General features: G+C 43.0%; 1 protein-coding gene across 2 annotated transcripts in view; it reads right to left on the bottom strand.

Moving 5' to 3' along the window:
- The window catches only part of LOC137641561 (protein CASP-like), a 122244-nt gene that overhangs the window by 33453 nt on the left and 71314 nt on the right, over positions 1 to 17477 (bottom strand). For both annotated transcript variants that reach the window (XM_068374245.1, XM_068374244.1), the window contains exon 4: positions 13332 to 13495. In XM_068374245.1, the coding sequence (XP_068230346.1) occupies positions 13332 to 13495 (164 nt within the window). The remainder of the gene's footprint in view (positions 1 to 13331; positions 13496 to 17477) is intronic.

Raw genomic sequence — 17477 nt, 5'->3', positions numbered from 1 at the left:
TCTCAGAAGCTCTCACAAGCCTATCAAAGTCTCTGACTTACCTCAATGCTCCGAAACCAACCCCTGGAGGTATGCGGAGTATATGCCCATGATGAATGGGAAACTGTACATCTCCGAGAAGATGGGGGCCAAACCCCTCAAAGATCTCCAATTCTGGCCTAACATTTCGGATTACCCAGAATGTTACGTAAGATTGCGGGATGAACCAGCATCTCGTGAGGAGACGGAACCTAAAGAGGTCATGATCTTTGTGCATGACAAGGCGCAGGCTCTCTTAACAAGTACCTTAAAAAAAGCCAGCTACACCAACTCCAAGGTTTCAGCTTTGAGCAAGAAGCACCCTACCTTCCTTGCTCCTTCCTCTAGAGCTTTACCCTTTTCGCCCAAAGCTCTCAACTGCGTGCTGAAAGCAGTTGACGCGGGCAAACCATGCCCAACGCTACAGGTAGTGCAGACCATTGTCTTTAGCCCTGCCTACCTGCAAGAAGGAATGGAACGAGGTTCATCTAACCTTCTCAGTCTCGAAACTGGATCCAGTTCAATGAGAACCTTCCAAAGCTGTCGGAACATCTTTTGAGAAGGGAACAGGAGACAAAAGAGAGACTAGCTGCCTCTTTCTCTCTCCAGAACTGTATGGAGATGTGTGCAGGCCTTTCTAATACCTCAGATATGTACATGGTCCTAGCCAAGACTCACATGGCTACCCTTGTTAAGGACATGTACGCTTTCGTGAATGCCAGGAGGGCCTACAGAGAGCATGTGTTTGCCAATGCAACGGTCAAATACGAGCCCAGGAAGTTGATAACTTCATGCATCTGGGGCAAGGACCTCTTCCCAAAAGAAGTGGTCAAGGAGGTCATTGCTAAAATCGCCACGGAGAATAGGCACCTTCTCCAGAAGTGGAGCATGTCTTCCAAGAGGAAATCATCCTCTGACGCTGGTCCCCAACCCAAGAACAGGAAGACAAAGAAGCCACGTGTATCTCACAGGCCTGCACAGCATCCAACCGTCATCATGACCACAGTGCCCCAAATGGTTGCCCAGCCGCAAACCTCCTTCCAAATGGTTGCCCAGCCGCAAACCACCTTCCAAATGGTTGCCCAGCCGCAAAACACCTTCCAAATGGTGCCCCAGCAGCTGGTAGCTCAGTCGCCGGTATTTAACCCAGGCTTTGAGAGGCACACTACTACCTTTCGCCCAAGAGGTAGAGGCTCTAGAAGAGGCTCCTCAAGAAAGCCCTCAAGGGGTAGAGGAGGACGTGGTCAAGGTAGCATACCCTCTGGAACATCTCAGCAATGAGATGCTCCAAGTAGGAGGAAGACTTCCACTTTCGGGATCGTTGGACCTTCGATCCCTGGGCCCACAGCCTAATCAAGAATGGACTCGGGTGGAAATGGAACAAAACTCCACCCCCTTTACCTCAATTCTTTCAACACTCCACCCCCTTATTGGAAGAATATACCTCAGAACTCTTGAGCAAAAAGGTAATAAGGAAAACGAAGTCCATCAAATTCCAGGGAAGGATGTTTTGTGTTCCCAAGAAGGACTCGGACAAACTCAGAGTCATTCTGGACTTGCCTCCACTCAAGTCCATCGAGAACAACAAGTTCCGGATGCTAACCCTGCAACACATAAGAACCCTGTTACCGAAAGGGGCATACACAGTCTCGATAGACCTGGCAGATGCTTATTGGCACCTACCAGTCAGACGCCCCCTTTCCTCCTACCTAGGATTCAGGCTACAGAAGACAAAGTATGTCTTCACAGCCATGCCCTCCGAACTAAACATAGCCCCAAGGATATTCACAAAACTTGCGGACACAGTCGTCCAACAGCTATGCTTAGAAGGCATTCAGGTAGTGGCATACCTGGACGACTGGCTGGTATGGGCAGCATCCAAGACAGCTTGTCTGCAGGCAGCCACAAAGGTGATTCAGTTCCTGGAACACCTGGGCTTCAAGATCAACCCCAAGAAGCCTCACCTCTCTCCAGCTCAGGAGTTTCAATGGTTAGGAATCCATTGAAACTTGCAGTCACATCGCCTCTCCATTCCACCGAAGAAGAGGAGAGAGATTGCGGGATCTGTTAGGAGACTACTTAAACTCAAGAAGATTTCAAGATGCCAACAGGAAAGAGTAATGGGCTCTCTCCAGTTTGCAGCAGTGACAGACCCAGTGCTAAAAGCACAACTAAAAGATGCGTCAGGAGTCTGGAGAAGATACGCATCAAACGCTCGAAGAGATCAACAGAGATTGACACCGACCCTACTGCGAACGCTTCTAAGGCCGTGGTAAAAGGTCAAGAGCCTGACAAGGACAATTCCCTTACAACCACCTCAACCTTCAGTGGTCATTCACACGGATGTCTCACCAGAGGGATGGGGAGGCCATTCCCATCTGAGGAAAGTGCAAGGGAACTGGTCGCACCAGTTCAAGACCTTTCACATCAACATCCTGGAAGCCATGGCAGTCTTTCTAACGTTGAAGAAACTATCCCCTTGCAGATCAGCCCACATCAGGTTGGTCTTGGACAGCGAAGTAATAGTGAAATGTCTGAACGGACAAGGCACGAGATCACCTCGCATAAATCACGTGATGTTAGCCATCTTTCACTTGGCAAGGAAGAAAAGATGGCACTTATCAGCAGTTCACCTGCAAGGGTTACGCAATGTGACGGCAGATGCTCTATCCAGGCAAAAGCTGATAGAGACAGAATGGTCCCTGGATGCAGACTCATTCTCCTTCATCTTGGAAAACGTCCCGGAACTGCAGATCGACCGCTTCGCAATGAGCGACAACAAGAAACTACCTCGATATGTAGCCCCTTACGAGGACCCTCGGGCAGAAGCGACGGACGCATTGTCCCTCGATTGGAACAGATGGAATCAAATCTATCTATTCCCACCAACCAACCTCCTGCTGAAGGTCCTCAAAAAGCTGAGATCCTTCAGGGAAACAACAGCAGTAGTGGCCCCCAAATGGCCCAGGAGCAGTTGGTTCCCTCTAGTTCTAGAGCTAAAACTGAAGCTGTTTCCTCTACCGAACCCAGTTCTATCCTAACTGGTTCATAAGTCGACTGTCTACGCTTCATCCTTAAGAACCCAAACCCTACATTTCATGATTTTCTCGCCTTAGCAGCCAAGAAAAGGTTCGGGATCTCAAAAGACAACATAGACTTAATAGAAGAATACATACAAGTCAAAGTCAACCAGAAGACAATACGAATCGTCTTGGAAGAAGTGGGTTTCATTCGTGAAAACGATGAAACCGGCAGAAATCTCAATAGACTTCTGCCTTTCCTTCTTCAACTACCTTCATGAACAAGGCCTGGCTTCCACCACAATAACTACGTGTAAGTCAGCTTTGACTAGACCTCTTCTATACGCCTTCCAGGTGGACCTGTCAAACGAAATCTTCAAAAAGATTCTGAAAGCATGCGCTAGACTCAACCCAGCAACCCCTCCAAAGCCCATATCATGGTCTTTGGACAAAGTCTTGCACTATGCTTCGAATTTGAACAATGAAGATTGTACCCTAAAGGATCTAACACAGAAAGTGATATTCTTGCTCGCTATAGCCTCAGGGGGTTAGAGTTAGTGAAATAGTGGCCCTATCCAGAAACGAAGGCCATATTCAGTTCACAGGAGAGGGAGAACTGAATCTTTTCCCCGGTCTTACCTTTCTAGCTAAAACGAGCTGCCCACCAAAAGGTGGGGTCCTTGGAGAATCTACCCTCTGAAGGAAGATGTCTCTCTATGTCCAGTAGAGTGTCTTAAGGTCTATCTTCGAAGAACTTCAGACTTCAAGGAGGGACAGCTCTTCCGAGGCGAAACCTCAGGATCAAACTTATCCCTAAAACAACTGAGGGCAAAACTTACCTACTTTATTCGCAGAGCGGATCCTGACAGTACACCCGCAGGTCACGATCCTAGAAAAGTTGCTTCCTCGTTGAACTTCTTTCAACATATGGACTTTGATAGATTCCGCTCATATACGGGTTGGAAATCATCCAGAGTCTTCTATAAACATTATGCGAAGCAAGTGCATGAAATAACACACTTTGCGGCGGCAGCAGGTAGTGTTATAAAACCTGTCGTCTAGTGCTACGATGAACAGTGGACTGTTTTGGGACTTAACAGTGTATTGGGTGAACAGGTATTAGCACCTTCAAGTGTAATACCTTTTAATGAAAATCACTATGGTGATTTGTGGACTGTTCTATATAGGTGTAGAATCTAACCAATAACACCAGTGCCGTGTGAACATTTGCACACAGTGTTGAAACATATCTGAGTGAAATCAAACAATTAAGGGATTTTGACGAAGGAAAATCCTATTTCTGGGAAGAGACCTGTGACGCCCGGTGAAAAGGGTCCTTCTTTACACTTTTCTGATATAAATCTTCCAAATATACCAGAAAAAGATAAAAGCATGGAATGCAGAGGTTACTACCCTCGCGCGAGCACCTTGTGGGTGTCGTGTATACAACAGGGGCGTGTGAAAACCACTATTCACAGGCTGTCTTCCATTTAGATAATTCCTTCATCAAAGGGAAGGGCCGTAACAGAGGCCCTAGAGAACACACTTGGACCACGCCACCGACACCTAACACGCGCGCCCTCTAGGGTCACCGGCCGTCACAGGTCGCCCCAGAAAATTTCACAATATTGAGTGGCATTTACTAATGAACTGATATATGTATTTTCTTCCCTTACAGGTTAAAAATATATATACCTAGAGGTGTAGATATGAAGGATAGATTCTTTCTAATGATACATTTTGCATTTTGCATTTTTATATTTTGTCTATAAAAATAAAGGGATTTTGACGAAGGAAAAATCTATTTCTGGGCGAGAGACCTGTGCCGCCCAGTGAAATGCTCCTAAAGCACTATTTCTAAGGAATATAACTGCTATATATTACCAGAGAAAAAAAAGCATAGGAATGCCAGGTTGAACCCAGCTCGCTCACCTATATAAGGTGTCGGTATAATATACTGGGGCATGATAATTCACAACCAGAGGTCTCGCACTATTTAGATATCTTCTCTTCAGAATCCCCGCCACAGCGAGGTGCCGATCAACACTACTACCACTAACCCAACCCACGCCAGTGACGTCACTCCTCATAGCACCCAAGGTTTGGGGCCCATGTTGGGAGGGAAGTCAAGGGAGGGTTCACTGGGCAGCACAGGTCTCTCGCCCAGAAATAGATTTTTCCTTCGTCAAAATCCCTTTTCTGGGCTCCGAGCTGTGCCGCCCAGTGAAATAGTACCAGAGAAATGGTCCCAAGTCTTGGAACAATACCTGAGGAAGTAAAATAAAATCCAAAATAACAGGTAAGAGGATAGCAAGACATAGTTGATTAAGGTTCACTATGTTCAGGAGGAATCACATTCCCTGCTGCCACTGTAGCAAATATAAGGCTTCCAGAGGTTCTAAGCAGTGGCGTTTAAATACTGTTGGAGACTTCCAGCCTGTATATTTAGTAAGTCCAGTGAAGTTCATAGTAATTAAATGAGGTAGCTACAGCTCATATATCATGGACGTGAGGGAGTGATGTGGGAATGATTCTAGGTAGCCCGTTAATGAAATGCAGAATCTGCTGTCTGAGTCCTTTCAGGATGATGGTTCTTCACCTTCTCTAATGGGTAAGGGCCCTGAGGACTGAACGGGAGATATGTCTAAGTAGGCTTCCAGAGTGTTTACTGGACATAAAGATGGGTCCTGCGGAAGTGGGACAATCTTCCAGGGGAACCGTCTGTCCTGGGGGTCCTCATTTTCGCTAAAAATCTTTTGTCAGGGGAAAGGAGTACTTCCACTGACGAGAGAAATTCAATATGACCTGGATCTCTAGACAAGGCTGAAAGTTCTGATATTCTGGCGCCAGAAGTCAGGTTCATTAAGAACAAGGATTTCCTAACCAATGGAATATAATGGCAAGTCTCGTTAAGAGTGTCTGAAGCCAACTTAAGTACGTCATTCAGAAACCAGGAAACTGAGCTAGGGTGAGTTGATGGTTTCAATCTGGCGCAGGTTCTCGGGATGGATGAGAAGTATGAATCTGTAAGGGCAATATTAAAACCAATTGTAAAACCTTCAAGGCTGACTTAATTTGTGGTAATAGTACAAGTCGCTAAGTCAGATTCAAATAAAATTCTGAAGAAGGTTACTGTCAGATTCATAGTCATCGTCTCAACCTTTGAGTCCCTTAAAAACTGGCAAGTTTCATAACAGCCGATGATATGAAGTTGGCGGAATATTGTCGACCATAGTCCCAGGACTTTCTTGTACTGAGAGTATCCCCCCCCCCCCCCCCCCCGCCTGTTAAGGAGGCGTCTGTGTAAATGACCAGCTTGGGGGTGGATATTGTATGGAAACGGATTTGCCAGATTTTGACCTTTGTCCATGGTTGAAGTCTTTTCTTCAGAATTGGTTGGAGTCGAGCCCTTTGTCTCGATATTACTCGTTTTCCTGGAGCACCATACTCGGCTTATATCTTTCAGTCTGGCCTTCAGTAGTATATCTGTTACTGAGGCAAACTGGAGGGCACCCAGGATTCTCTCTTGATTTCTCCTGGAAGACAATTTGTCTTTGAGAAAACGTATTGTGTTTTGCTATATCGTTCCTCTTGGCTGTTGGGAGACAGAGTGTGGGAGCATAGAACCCATTGAATCCTAACCATTGAAACTTGTCTTCGGGACCAAACGAGATTTCTCGAAGTTGATTTGGAACCAAAACTGTTGTAAGAGATTATCACTCTGTAGTTGCTGTGAGGCAGTTTTGCCTAGTTGAAGCCTAGAAACGGACGAAAATGCCTTGCTTTCGGAACATGATAGCAAACGTCTGCAAGATCCATAGAGGAGGTGACGGCCCCACAGAGAAGCAAGGTCCGCACCTGAGAGATGGTCAGCATGTGAAACTTGTCGCATTGAATATAAGAATTCAGAAACGACAGGTCCAGGATTACTCTTCGCTATTCTGAGTCTTTCTTTGGCCCACTGAACAAGTGAGCCTGAAATTACAAGCGATTTACTTTCTTTATTGCTTCCTTTTGCAATAGATCGTTTTCATATAAGACTAGCTCTTCCGTTGGATGTTGATGAAAACTGGTTGGTGGAGGGGGCCTTTCTATCCAACTCCACCCCAGACCTTTGGAAATTATGCTGAAAGCCCAAATGTTGAACGTTCAACGGTTCCGGAGGATGTAACGTCTTCCCCCTACCTGAGAACTCCCAATGATTTGCTGCGGATTTACCTCCTCGGCCTCCGCGGAATTCTCGGCCTCGAGAGTAGCTGTTGCGAAAAGTTCATCTCGAGCTAGCGCCTCTGGCGCGCTGGTAACCCTGGAAAGCACCCTGAGTTTCAAAGGTGGGCCTAAGGGCTGGGGAAGTAGCATAGGAGGTAGTTGCTACTTGGGACTGAGGAACCAGCACGTATTGCTGTTGGGGTTGACCCTTCGAAGTGAAAGGTTGACTCCCTTGTGCCACCGGGATGGTTTGAACCACCTGTTGGGACCGCCGGTTTGGAAGGAATGGAAAGATCTGACTCTTTCTACCTCGAGATTGGTTGCTGGCCGGTTCGAACTTGTGCTTGGGAACTAAGCCCATCGAACCTTGAGGCTCTGCTTGACCCTAGCAGCTCCACTGACGACGTTGTTGACTAAATCCTCAGGGAATAAGTCAGGGCTCCAGACTGGGGCTTTAATGAGCTTGTTAGGCTCATGTCTGATAGTGGCCTCAGACAAGACATGCCTACAGCAACGACGTCTGGCCGCAAAGAAGTCGTAGGAATCAGACAGTAAGGTTTGAAGTAATGACTTCGTCAAGACCTTAAAAGGTGGTTCTTCTTCATACATTAAAGAAGGTCTTTTCTGCCATTGTAGCCGAGTTGATAGGTCTACTCAGGCGCATACAGGCTTCGAACTCGAGGCATATCAGGGATTCCGGAAGCCTGGGTAGCCACTCACTGAACTGAATGGAAGCACAGTCAGCGCTTGATTTACCCGATGTGAAGGTCGCCGGGGCGTTAGTCCAGCAATCGTGATCCCCCGGGGACAGGAGGGAAGTCGGATGCGTTTCCTTCAGCTGCGGTAACGGCTTGTCCTCGTTTATTGCCTGCTGAGCAAGGTCCGATATCTTAGTGACACACGGAGTAGGGGTTTACTCCTCCACTAGAAACATCGTGTACGGGCTCTTGTGAGGTGTTAACGTAGTGTTAACACACTCCCACTCGATTAAGGGCCGGACCCAGGTGGACTGAGCCTGCCCCTTTGGATACATTTTGGTTTCTTTGGGGACCTTGTCAAACCTTACAAGTGTCTCCTCGGTAAGGCATGCGAAACCAGAGAGAGGAAACTGTAGACCCGGCGGGTAGAATTCAAAATCTTCTACAGTCCGGGTGCCAAACACTTCGATGGTTAACATACCATCTTTGAAGGGAGACTGCAAGGCCGCCTTCCACGGATTGCTTTCGACGAATTCCGGGAGCTTAGAGGCATCCAGGATGATATCTTGTGCAGTTGAGGTAGCCCATAACAAATGAGACCCTGTACGAGGCTATCTGGTTTAGCACTCTCTCTTCCCCCTAAAGGGCAATTATTCCATTCAATTGTCAAGTTCACAGAGGCACCAGGAATCTTTCATCATATAATTCCTGGTGACTTGGTATGTGACACAAGGGTTGAGCCAGTGAGCTACAGAGGTCCGTAAGTTATACATATATGTATATATATGGATAAATATCAACACAACATCGTGTTCAAATAGAAATAAATTTCTACCTCATCCATGGGATCGGACGCTGGCCTCTTCTAATGAAAGGTCAGGTTGAAACCAACCATGCCACGAGAGGCCATTGCATCAATCTTGAAAGGGCTGCCGGATCGAAGGGAGCCTCCGGGGTCGTAGGTTTCAGGCCGGGCTTCGCTCTCGACCCAAGAGAAGTCTTAACTGGTTTGGTGATTTGGAAGACCTGTGAGTCTTTGGTAGGGGCTGGCAGGTAGCTTTAACTTTAGGGACAACAGGACGTGGCCCGACATCAGCCACGTGCTTCCTTGAAAACCCTAAAAGGAAGAGACACAGGGTCTCTTTGCCCTGACACTCCAGGCAAACCCGCCAACCCAGATCTAAAGAGTCGCCAAGGTAGAAGTCATGGAAGACTGCGAGCTCCGAAAGAGGGTATATCGTTACTAATGAACAAGGTAACTCCGTTGGGAATGTAAAATAAATAGATCGAGAATAAATGTTTAAATCGATCAATCACAAAGGAAATAAAATGAAAATCCCAAAAGATTATATCCGAAGTTATAATTATAGATAGTAACGACAGGGGCACCTACAGAGTGTCCCATAGTAGGGTAGTAACCCAAAAAGATCCGGGTGTTCCGAATTCTTAAAATAGACCGGTATGAAACCGGGACAAAAGGCTATGAGCAAAATTTCGGACCGGTATAGTAACCGGGGAGAAAACTTTTCATAAATTAACTGACATTGTCAAAATAATTCCATAAAAGGTGAAGATTATCAATGAAATAATATTGTCATAGCGAGAAATATACTATCCCGTCGGTACCGGGGAAGTATAGAATAACATAAAGATACATAAGTATCCCATAGCAGGTCAGTAACCTAAAGAGATCCGGATGCTCTGAATTCTTGAATTAGACCAATATGAAATCGGGACAAAAGGCTATGAACAAAATTTCGGATCGGTACAGTAACCGGGGAAAAACTTATCATAAATTAACTGACTTTGTTAAAACAATTCCATAATAAGTTAAGATTATCAATGAAAAAATATTGTCAGAGCGAGAATATACTATCCCGTTGCTACTTGGGAAGTATAGAATAAAATAAAGATATGTGAGTGTCCCATAATAGGTTAGTAACCTAAAAGGATCCGGGTGTTCCGGATTCTTAAAGTAGACCGATATGAAACCGTGACAAAAGGCTATGAACAACTCTAGGACCGGTTTAGTAACCGGGGAAAAACTTATAAATAAACTGACATTGTTAAAACAATTCAATAATAAGTTAAGGTTATCAATGAAATAATATTGTCATAGCTTGAAATACACTATCCCGTCGCTACTTGGGAAGTATAGAATAAAATACAGATACATGAGTATCCCATAATAGGTTAATAACCTAAAAAGATCCGGGTGTTCCGGATTCTTAAAATAGACCGATATGAAATCGGGACATAAGGCTATGAACAAAATTTCGGACCGGTATAGTAACCGGGGAAAAAATTATCAAAAATTAACTGACATTGTTGAAACAATTCCGTAATAAGTTAAGATTATCAAAGAAATAATATTGTCATAGCGAGGAATATACCATCCCGTCATTACCAGGGAGGTATAAAATAAAAAAGGGTTTATAATAACATGCTACCTTATAATAACATGTTCCCTGTTAAACAATTCCGTAATTAGATATGATCATTCAATGAAATAATGTTGTCATAGTAGGAGATATACTATCCCGTTGTTACTGGGGAAGTATAGGATAAAAATTTTATAATAGCATGTTATAATAACATGCTACCCGTTGGCTCCGGGGAGACAACTATGAGAGACCCCGGGGTCGTAACATGCCTCCGGGGTAGGGGGAGTCAAAGGGGGGGAAGGAAGGGGTTCAATGACTCCCCGCCAGCCACAAGAACCCAAATGAACACCGCCAATAAATAATATAACAAATATTCGCTCCTCCGTGATACGCCACGAACAAAAGTTTCTACATTATAGTAGAAACTAAAATAATACAGTACACAACGAAACATAACCAATACACAACCAAGTTCCCCCAGCCGACCGATGGCCAGTCAGAGCGGCGGGGAAAAAGGGCTACGACAAGGCATGAGAATGAATGTACTAGACTGAAACCCCGGAGATGTTCTCGGTACCAACTATAGTGAGTCATAAGGTATCCCAGGAAGGGATGGTGTGAGGGGGGGAGGAGGTGGTGGCAAGGCTGAGGCACGAGAAGGACTCGATCCGTAATGCCAAACCGCTCACGCAACCGGGAGGAAACCCTGAATGGGGATAATGGGGGGAAAGGAGGCAACGAGAACTAACCAATGAGAGGGCAGGAAGCGATCACGTGGGCATGAGGGAGGACAGGAGTACCAACCTGACCGCTGGAACCACATAAGTAAAACGGAATGATCATAAACGGAATAAGCAAAAAATAGTGTACAATAATGTTAAATGATGTAACACATTGAACTGGTTTATTGGCATGCGTAACTTAAAATAAAATTAGTAAGAGAAGGACGCAAGGGAATGGCAGGGGGATAATAGCTGGCAGCCCTCCAGAGCGGGAGGAGTCGCGCTGGACAGGGATACCAACATAACATCTACCTCGGGTAGATGCCGAACGGTAGGAAACAAATAAAATAACAACTGCCCCGTGAGAGTCCCACTCAAACTAAGCGATAACTAGACGGTAATCGCAATAATTATTAATAAGATCAATATCTAATATCAGTAATATAATAATATAAACACTTAATGCGGTAGCGAAACCAACTAGGCCATGCCCGAAGGCAGGCTTGCCAACCGAGTTCAAAATTATGATACGTAGTATATCATCAAACATCAAAATAATATCCAAAGCACAATGATGAGGTGTAATCGATGAGAAAAACCTCCAAAATAAGGTTTGAAACGCAAAACAATCAGTATGGAAGACCAATTGCAATACGTTAAGAACGAGCGAATGCGGTAGCAAGCCAGCAAGGGAGCCGCAAGCGGTCCGACAAGAGGAAAAAATAAAACCTCAAATAAAATTAAAATTAATGGCAATGCTACCCCCAAAAGCTCAAAACTCATAGATTTGGTACTTAACTTAGATATGGGGACCATGGAATCCGCCATCGGCAAAAAGAAATGAGATATGAACGAAAAAACCAAAGAGAAAAATATTCAAATGTTCACAGAAGATGTGCTATAAAGGAGTGTTGTCACTGGCGTGGGTTGGGTTAGTGGTAGTAGTGTTGATCGGCACCTCGCTGTGGCGGGGATTTTGAAGAGGAGATATCTAAATAGTGCGAGACCTCTGGTTGTGAATTATCACGCCCCAGTATATTATACCGACACCTTATATAGGTGAGCGAGCTGGGTTCGACCTGGCATTCCTATGCTTTTTTTTCTCTGGTAATATATAGCAGTTATATTCCTTAGAAATAGTGCTTTAGGAGCATTTCACTGGGCGGCACAGCTCGGAGCCCAGAAAAAAGATATAAATGTAGCTGCGTCTTATTTGCCCTTTATGAATACGAATAAAATTATCCAGAGCCTTTTATTTTTTCATAAAATAAAATTCTTGAGAGTAAAATCTCTAAAAGAACAACCTGGTAATCTCTACAAGTTCCACCTTGTTCCGACAGAATGACAAACTTTGATACCTTATAGTCGAAATCGACAATTTCCCTGCAGGGGGCAGGAAGCCCCAAGTTAGTTCCAAACTTAGTGGATATGAAAAATAACGGTAATGTCATATATATAAGGTCTGGTAGACCATATAAGGACCTCATTCAAAGTAAAGGCACTTATACAAACCCACAGATATAGTACTTTGAAGTAATTATCTGGTAAACGGATTTTGAGTAAAGCTGAACGCTCATCGAAAACAACTGATTTCATTGTTGTCCTGGAATTCTTCCTTAAATAGGCTTTTTATTATGAAATTATGCCAATAAAATGCACAGTGAATATGGTTTGGTTACATTTATTATCAGTTACTGTACCTAGGCCTATGCTAGCATACCAATGTTTAAAAAGGCAATAGATTTGATACGTTATATGGCGCGTGACTCGCAAACTTTGAATGACTTCGCAGATACAGAAAATTCAATTTTGAGAACTAGCAACCTCACAAATGAGGAATAAAAATTCAAACACATATTTCGGGACCCTATTCTTCAGCTTCTTCTATTTACCAGACATAAACATATATAACAATCCCATGGTAAGAATTAAAATACAAAACCCTTGACTTTATAGTCAATATATTTAGTTATTCCATTCGACGAGAATAATCAGAAAAATAAATATAAGATGGTATTACTAGCTGGTGACATTGTGGGTCCTAGAGGCCATCGTACATCTACGATGAACTCTTGGATTTTCTTTTCATTGAAGAGATAACCGCACTTGAGGGCAGAGAGCAAATGGATTTTGGGAGATTGAAATAATTTTTTTTTTCATATTTCCCGAAGTCACATTTCCCTACTGAATGGCAAGTCAGAATTTTGCTTCTTGATAGATATTTCTTCTTTTTTAAGAAAGTTAAAAGAATAAAAGATAAAACAGAATTTTTTACAATACCTGAATCCGAATGGCACCATGGAACCTTTCCTGCCTCCATATAGCTCTGGATAAAATTCAAAATATAAATCAGGAGCATCCAAATCCCCAAAATATTGGCACTCAACTTCAGCTAACGAAAATCGACGTAGTTTTATAAGAAGAGCAATTCTTGTGAACCAGAGCTGCAAAGAGAGAAGGGAAATATGAATATTGACAAGTATTGAAAAATCTATCTTTATTTCAATTAAACTACACCATGAGAGCAAGCATTTTATATATCAACTTGATTGAAATTTTAGAAATCCACCAAACACTTTTAGTACATACAGTATATCACATATTTTTTTTATTCTATCTGCACCACAAATCAATCATTTAAATCTAATTCAATCGTGTAAATCCAATTTTTGTCTGATGAAAGTATCAGCAAAAAATGTATAGCACATACAAACTGGTGGTCAAGTTACAACACTACAATAAATAGTAAGCTGATTTGACAATGACAAGACAAAACTACAGTACAGTGAACCCTCGCTACTTCGCGGTTCGACCATCGCGGATTCACCACTTCGCGGATTTTTTCCATAACCCATATATATACAGTAATATATATATATATATATGTATGCATGTATTTATGTATATATGTAGGTATGTATATGTGTATACATATAAATATATATATATATATATATATATATATATATATATATATATATATATATATAAATACACACACACATATATATATATATATATATATATACACACACATATATATATATATATATATATACATATATATATATATATATATATATATATATATATATATATATATATATATATATATATATATATATATATATATATATATATATATAAAGTAGGAAGATGTGATGTAGTTCTAAGGGAAAAGTATGGGAAATATGTCTGGGTAATAAGCAAAGCTCTACCTTCAGTTTGTTTCTACATTATGATCAGAGATAAATGTAAACAAAACATTGGTTGCCATTTTTTATCGTGCTTTTTAGCATGTTTAGGAAATGCATGATATAAAATCACCTTTAATATTTGTGCCTGTTTTAGTTTAGGGTACTGTAGTACATGCATTAAGTGTTCTGTACATTAAAGGGTAGTTTGTTAACAGTACTACGTACAAGGGAAGGTTTTAAAAGTCTGAATATACATGTTGAATAAATAGGTAAATATGGTGTCACTACTTCGCGGATTTTCACCTATCGCGGCCGCGACTGGAACCTATCTACCGCGATAAACGAGGGTTCACTGTATGCCCATTAGAAATTTAAGACATATCACCACCATTATCATTCATAATTTTGGAGTTAATATGATGTGTGATCTCCAAGAACTTTCCTATAGAAAGCTATAGAATGCTAGATCATGGAATTCAATATCACAATAAGATACCAAAGAAATATTGTCACCCCCTCTTCCTAGGTCATGTATCAACTTGCAGAGCACAGACTCATCGAGTCTAAGGGAGACCCACGATTGACTTCCACCTTTTCTTTTATTGTCAGAAAAATAAATGGATGTACTGTACTTTTCTGCATGCTTCTAGCACCAGAAGATTTGGGCATCATCTTCAACATTAAAGTCAAGTACAGCTAATGGTTCCAAATTTGTTATTTGTTATACCTTGTGATAGAGTTGATATCATAACCATACCAAATTATTCATTTCTGAATTATGTTTACTTTGAATTTTGATACTCCTCATACAATACCATTTATTACTTGTTTACTGAAGCGAGGTGTCCCGGATGTTGACGGTCAGTCGTCTCCACCTCTCCCTGTCATTTGTATCACTTGATTTTGTGTAAAATTACCCACCAAGCCCACCACATTACTATCCATGTACAGGTACTTTGTCCTTTGCCTCCTCCTCGATCTCCTCCCTTCTATCCTCCCAGTGAGACATAAGTACTCTATTTTTTCTATTCTTATGACATGCCCAACAAAATTCAGTTGTCTCATTTATTTCCTTTACCATTGCTCTTTGCACTCTAAGTCTTGCCATTACCTCCTCATTAGTTACTCTGTCCCTCCAAGATACTGTATTCTGAGCATCCTCCTGTAAAACCACATATCTGCCGCATTTAGCTTGTTTCTCAGCTCTCGATATTGTCCAGCCCTTTGACCCATTCATAAAGGTGTACACATATGTTCTTAAAGCTCTAATTCTTGTTTGAGTACCAATTCTATTACTGTATTCATCAGCAGATTTTCATGTTTGTAAAAGTAATTTTGGCCATAAGGATTCTCCTCTCTATTTCTTGTTTTGCTCTACCATCCTGAGTCACCATACTACCCAGGTAAACAAAGTTGTTTGACTGCTTTATTCTTTCATTGCTTATTATTATGTTGTATATTGGAGGTTCGGAGGTCTTTGAAACCACTACCATTTCAGTTTTCTTACATTTATTCTTAGTCCCTTTAATTCACTCTCTCTGTTCACTGTATCCAGAGGTGGTTGTAACTTTTCAGCAGCATCAGCAATGATCACTGTGTTATCTGCATAATGAATGTTATTTATATTGACTACTCCATTACTAATCCCTTCCATACCTATTATGTTTCTCAAGATAATTTCCCCATATATTGGAAATAGATCCCTGACACACTCCAATATTTATTTCTATCAATGCCGTCAGATTGTTATCAAAGTTGACTGCTGCCAGTTGACAACAGTAAACAGTAAGTTGGTAATGAGTCTGATGTCCTTGCTATCTACTTTTAATATTTGCAGAATTTGTATTAGGGCTGTGTGCCTCACTTTATCAAATGCTTTCTCATAATCAATACAGCACATACATGCATCTTTTTGCATAACTAATAAATCTTTCTGTTATCATTCTTATGATAAAAGTAGCATTTCTAGTACCTTTCCCCGTAACAACCCCATTTCTGGGCTCCGACCCGTGTCGGCCAGTGAAATGCTCCTTTAGCACTATTTCTAAGGTATATAACTGCTATATATTACCAGAGAAAAAATTGCATGGGAATGCCAGGTTGAACCCAGCTCGCTCACCTGTATAAGGTGTCGATGTAATACTGGGGCGCGATAAATCACAACCAGAGGCCTCGCACCATTTAGATGTCTCCTGTCAAAATCCCCGAACGGCGAGGCGCCGTTCAACCTCGTACTACTACTAACCAACCCACGCCAGTGACGTCACTCCTTTTTTAGCACGCAGTGTAATAACAATACTTTGTGTTGTGTGTACATTTCGCTGTTTTTCTCTGGATTTACCTCAAGATTCCGACTCCACTGTCACTACATCTAAGTTAAGTACCAGAGCTATGAGTTTTGAGATTTTGGAGGGAGCCTTGTCCGTTTTGGTTTATATTATTCAGTGACTGTTGGCGGAATGCCCCAGCTACCTTTTCAGTAGGTAAGTTGAGCCCGGACTGTGCCTCGACGCAGTTCAGCGAACGGCTTCCCAAACTCCCAGAGTCTCTACTTAAATTAGAATTTGATTCTAGGTGCAGGTTCGGCAGATCTATCAATTCGGTCACCCTTTCCGAGTTGGCCGTTGCCACTTACAACGAGGAGGACCTCCTTAAGGCTCTCACTAAGTCGTTACTGCAAAACTTCATGGCTGACGCCTATGATTTTGCAAGCGCCAGGACCCGATGTCGACGACACGTCCTCTCTGAAGCCACCATTAGGCACGAGCCTAATAAGCTCATCAAAGCTCCGGTCTGGGGCCCGGATCTTTTCCCGGAGGATTTGGTTAACTCGGCCCTTAGTGAGGTAGCTAGGGCCAACCAAAGCCTCAAAGTTAGGTGGGGCCTCGTCCCAAAGAGGAGATATGAGCCGACTGGTAACCCAATCCGAGGTAGGAAGAGACTGAGGCCTTTCCACTCTTCCCAATTCAGGGTTCCAACGGCTCCCCAAGGCCCCCAGCCTTCTACATCAAAGGGCCAGCAGCAAGAGCCATATGTCCTGGTCCCTCAGTCTCAAATCGCCTCCACGTCCTTCTCCCCCGCCTTTAATCCCATTTATGAGGCTCAGACCTCCTTCCGTGGCTACCAGCGTCACAGAGGTGCCAGGGGTGCCTTTTGCGCCCGAGGTAGCGGAAGGGGTTACCACCGGGAAAAGTCTACTCGTGGAAGCAGAGGAGGCAAATCATCCTCC

This window comes from Palaemon carinicauda, chromosome 5 (genome assembly GCF_036898095.1).
Source record: "Palaemon carinicauda isolate YSFRI2023 chromosome 5, ASM3689809v2, whole genome shotgun sequence".
Taxonomy (NCBI): Eukaryota; Metazoa; Arthropoda; class Malacostraca; order Decapoda; family Palaemonidae; genus Palaemon; species Palaemon carinicauda.
Note: the sequence above shows the minus strand (reverse complement) of the source record. Positions and strands in the feature narration are given on the sequence as shown.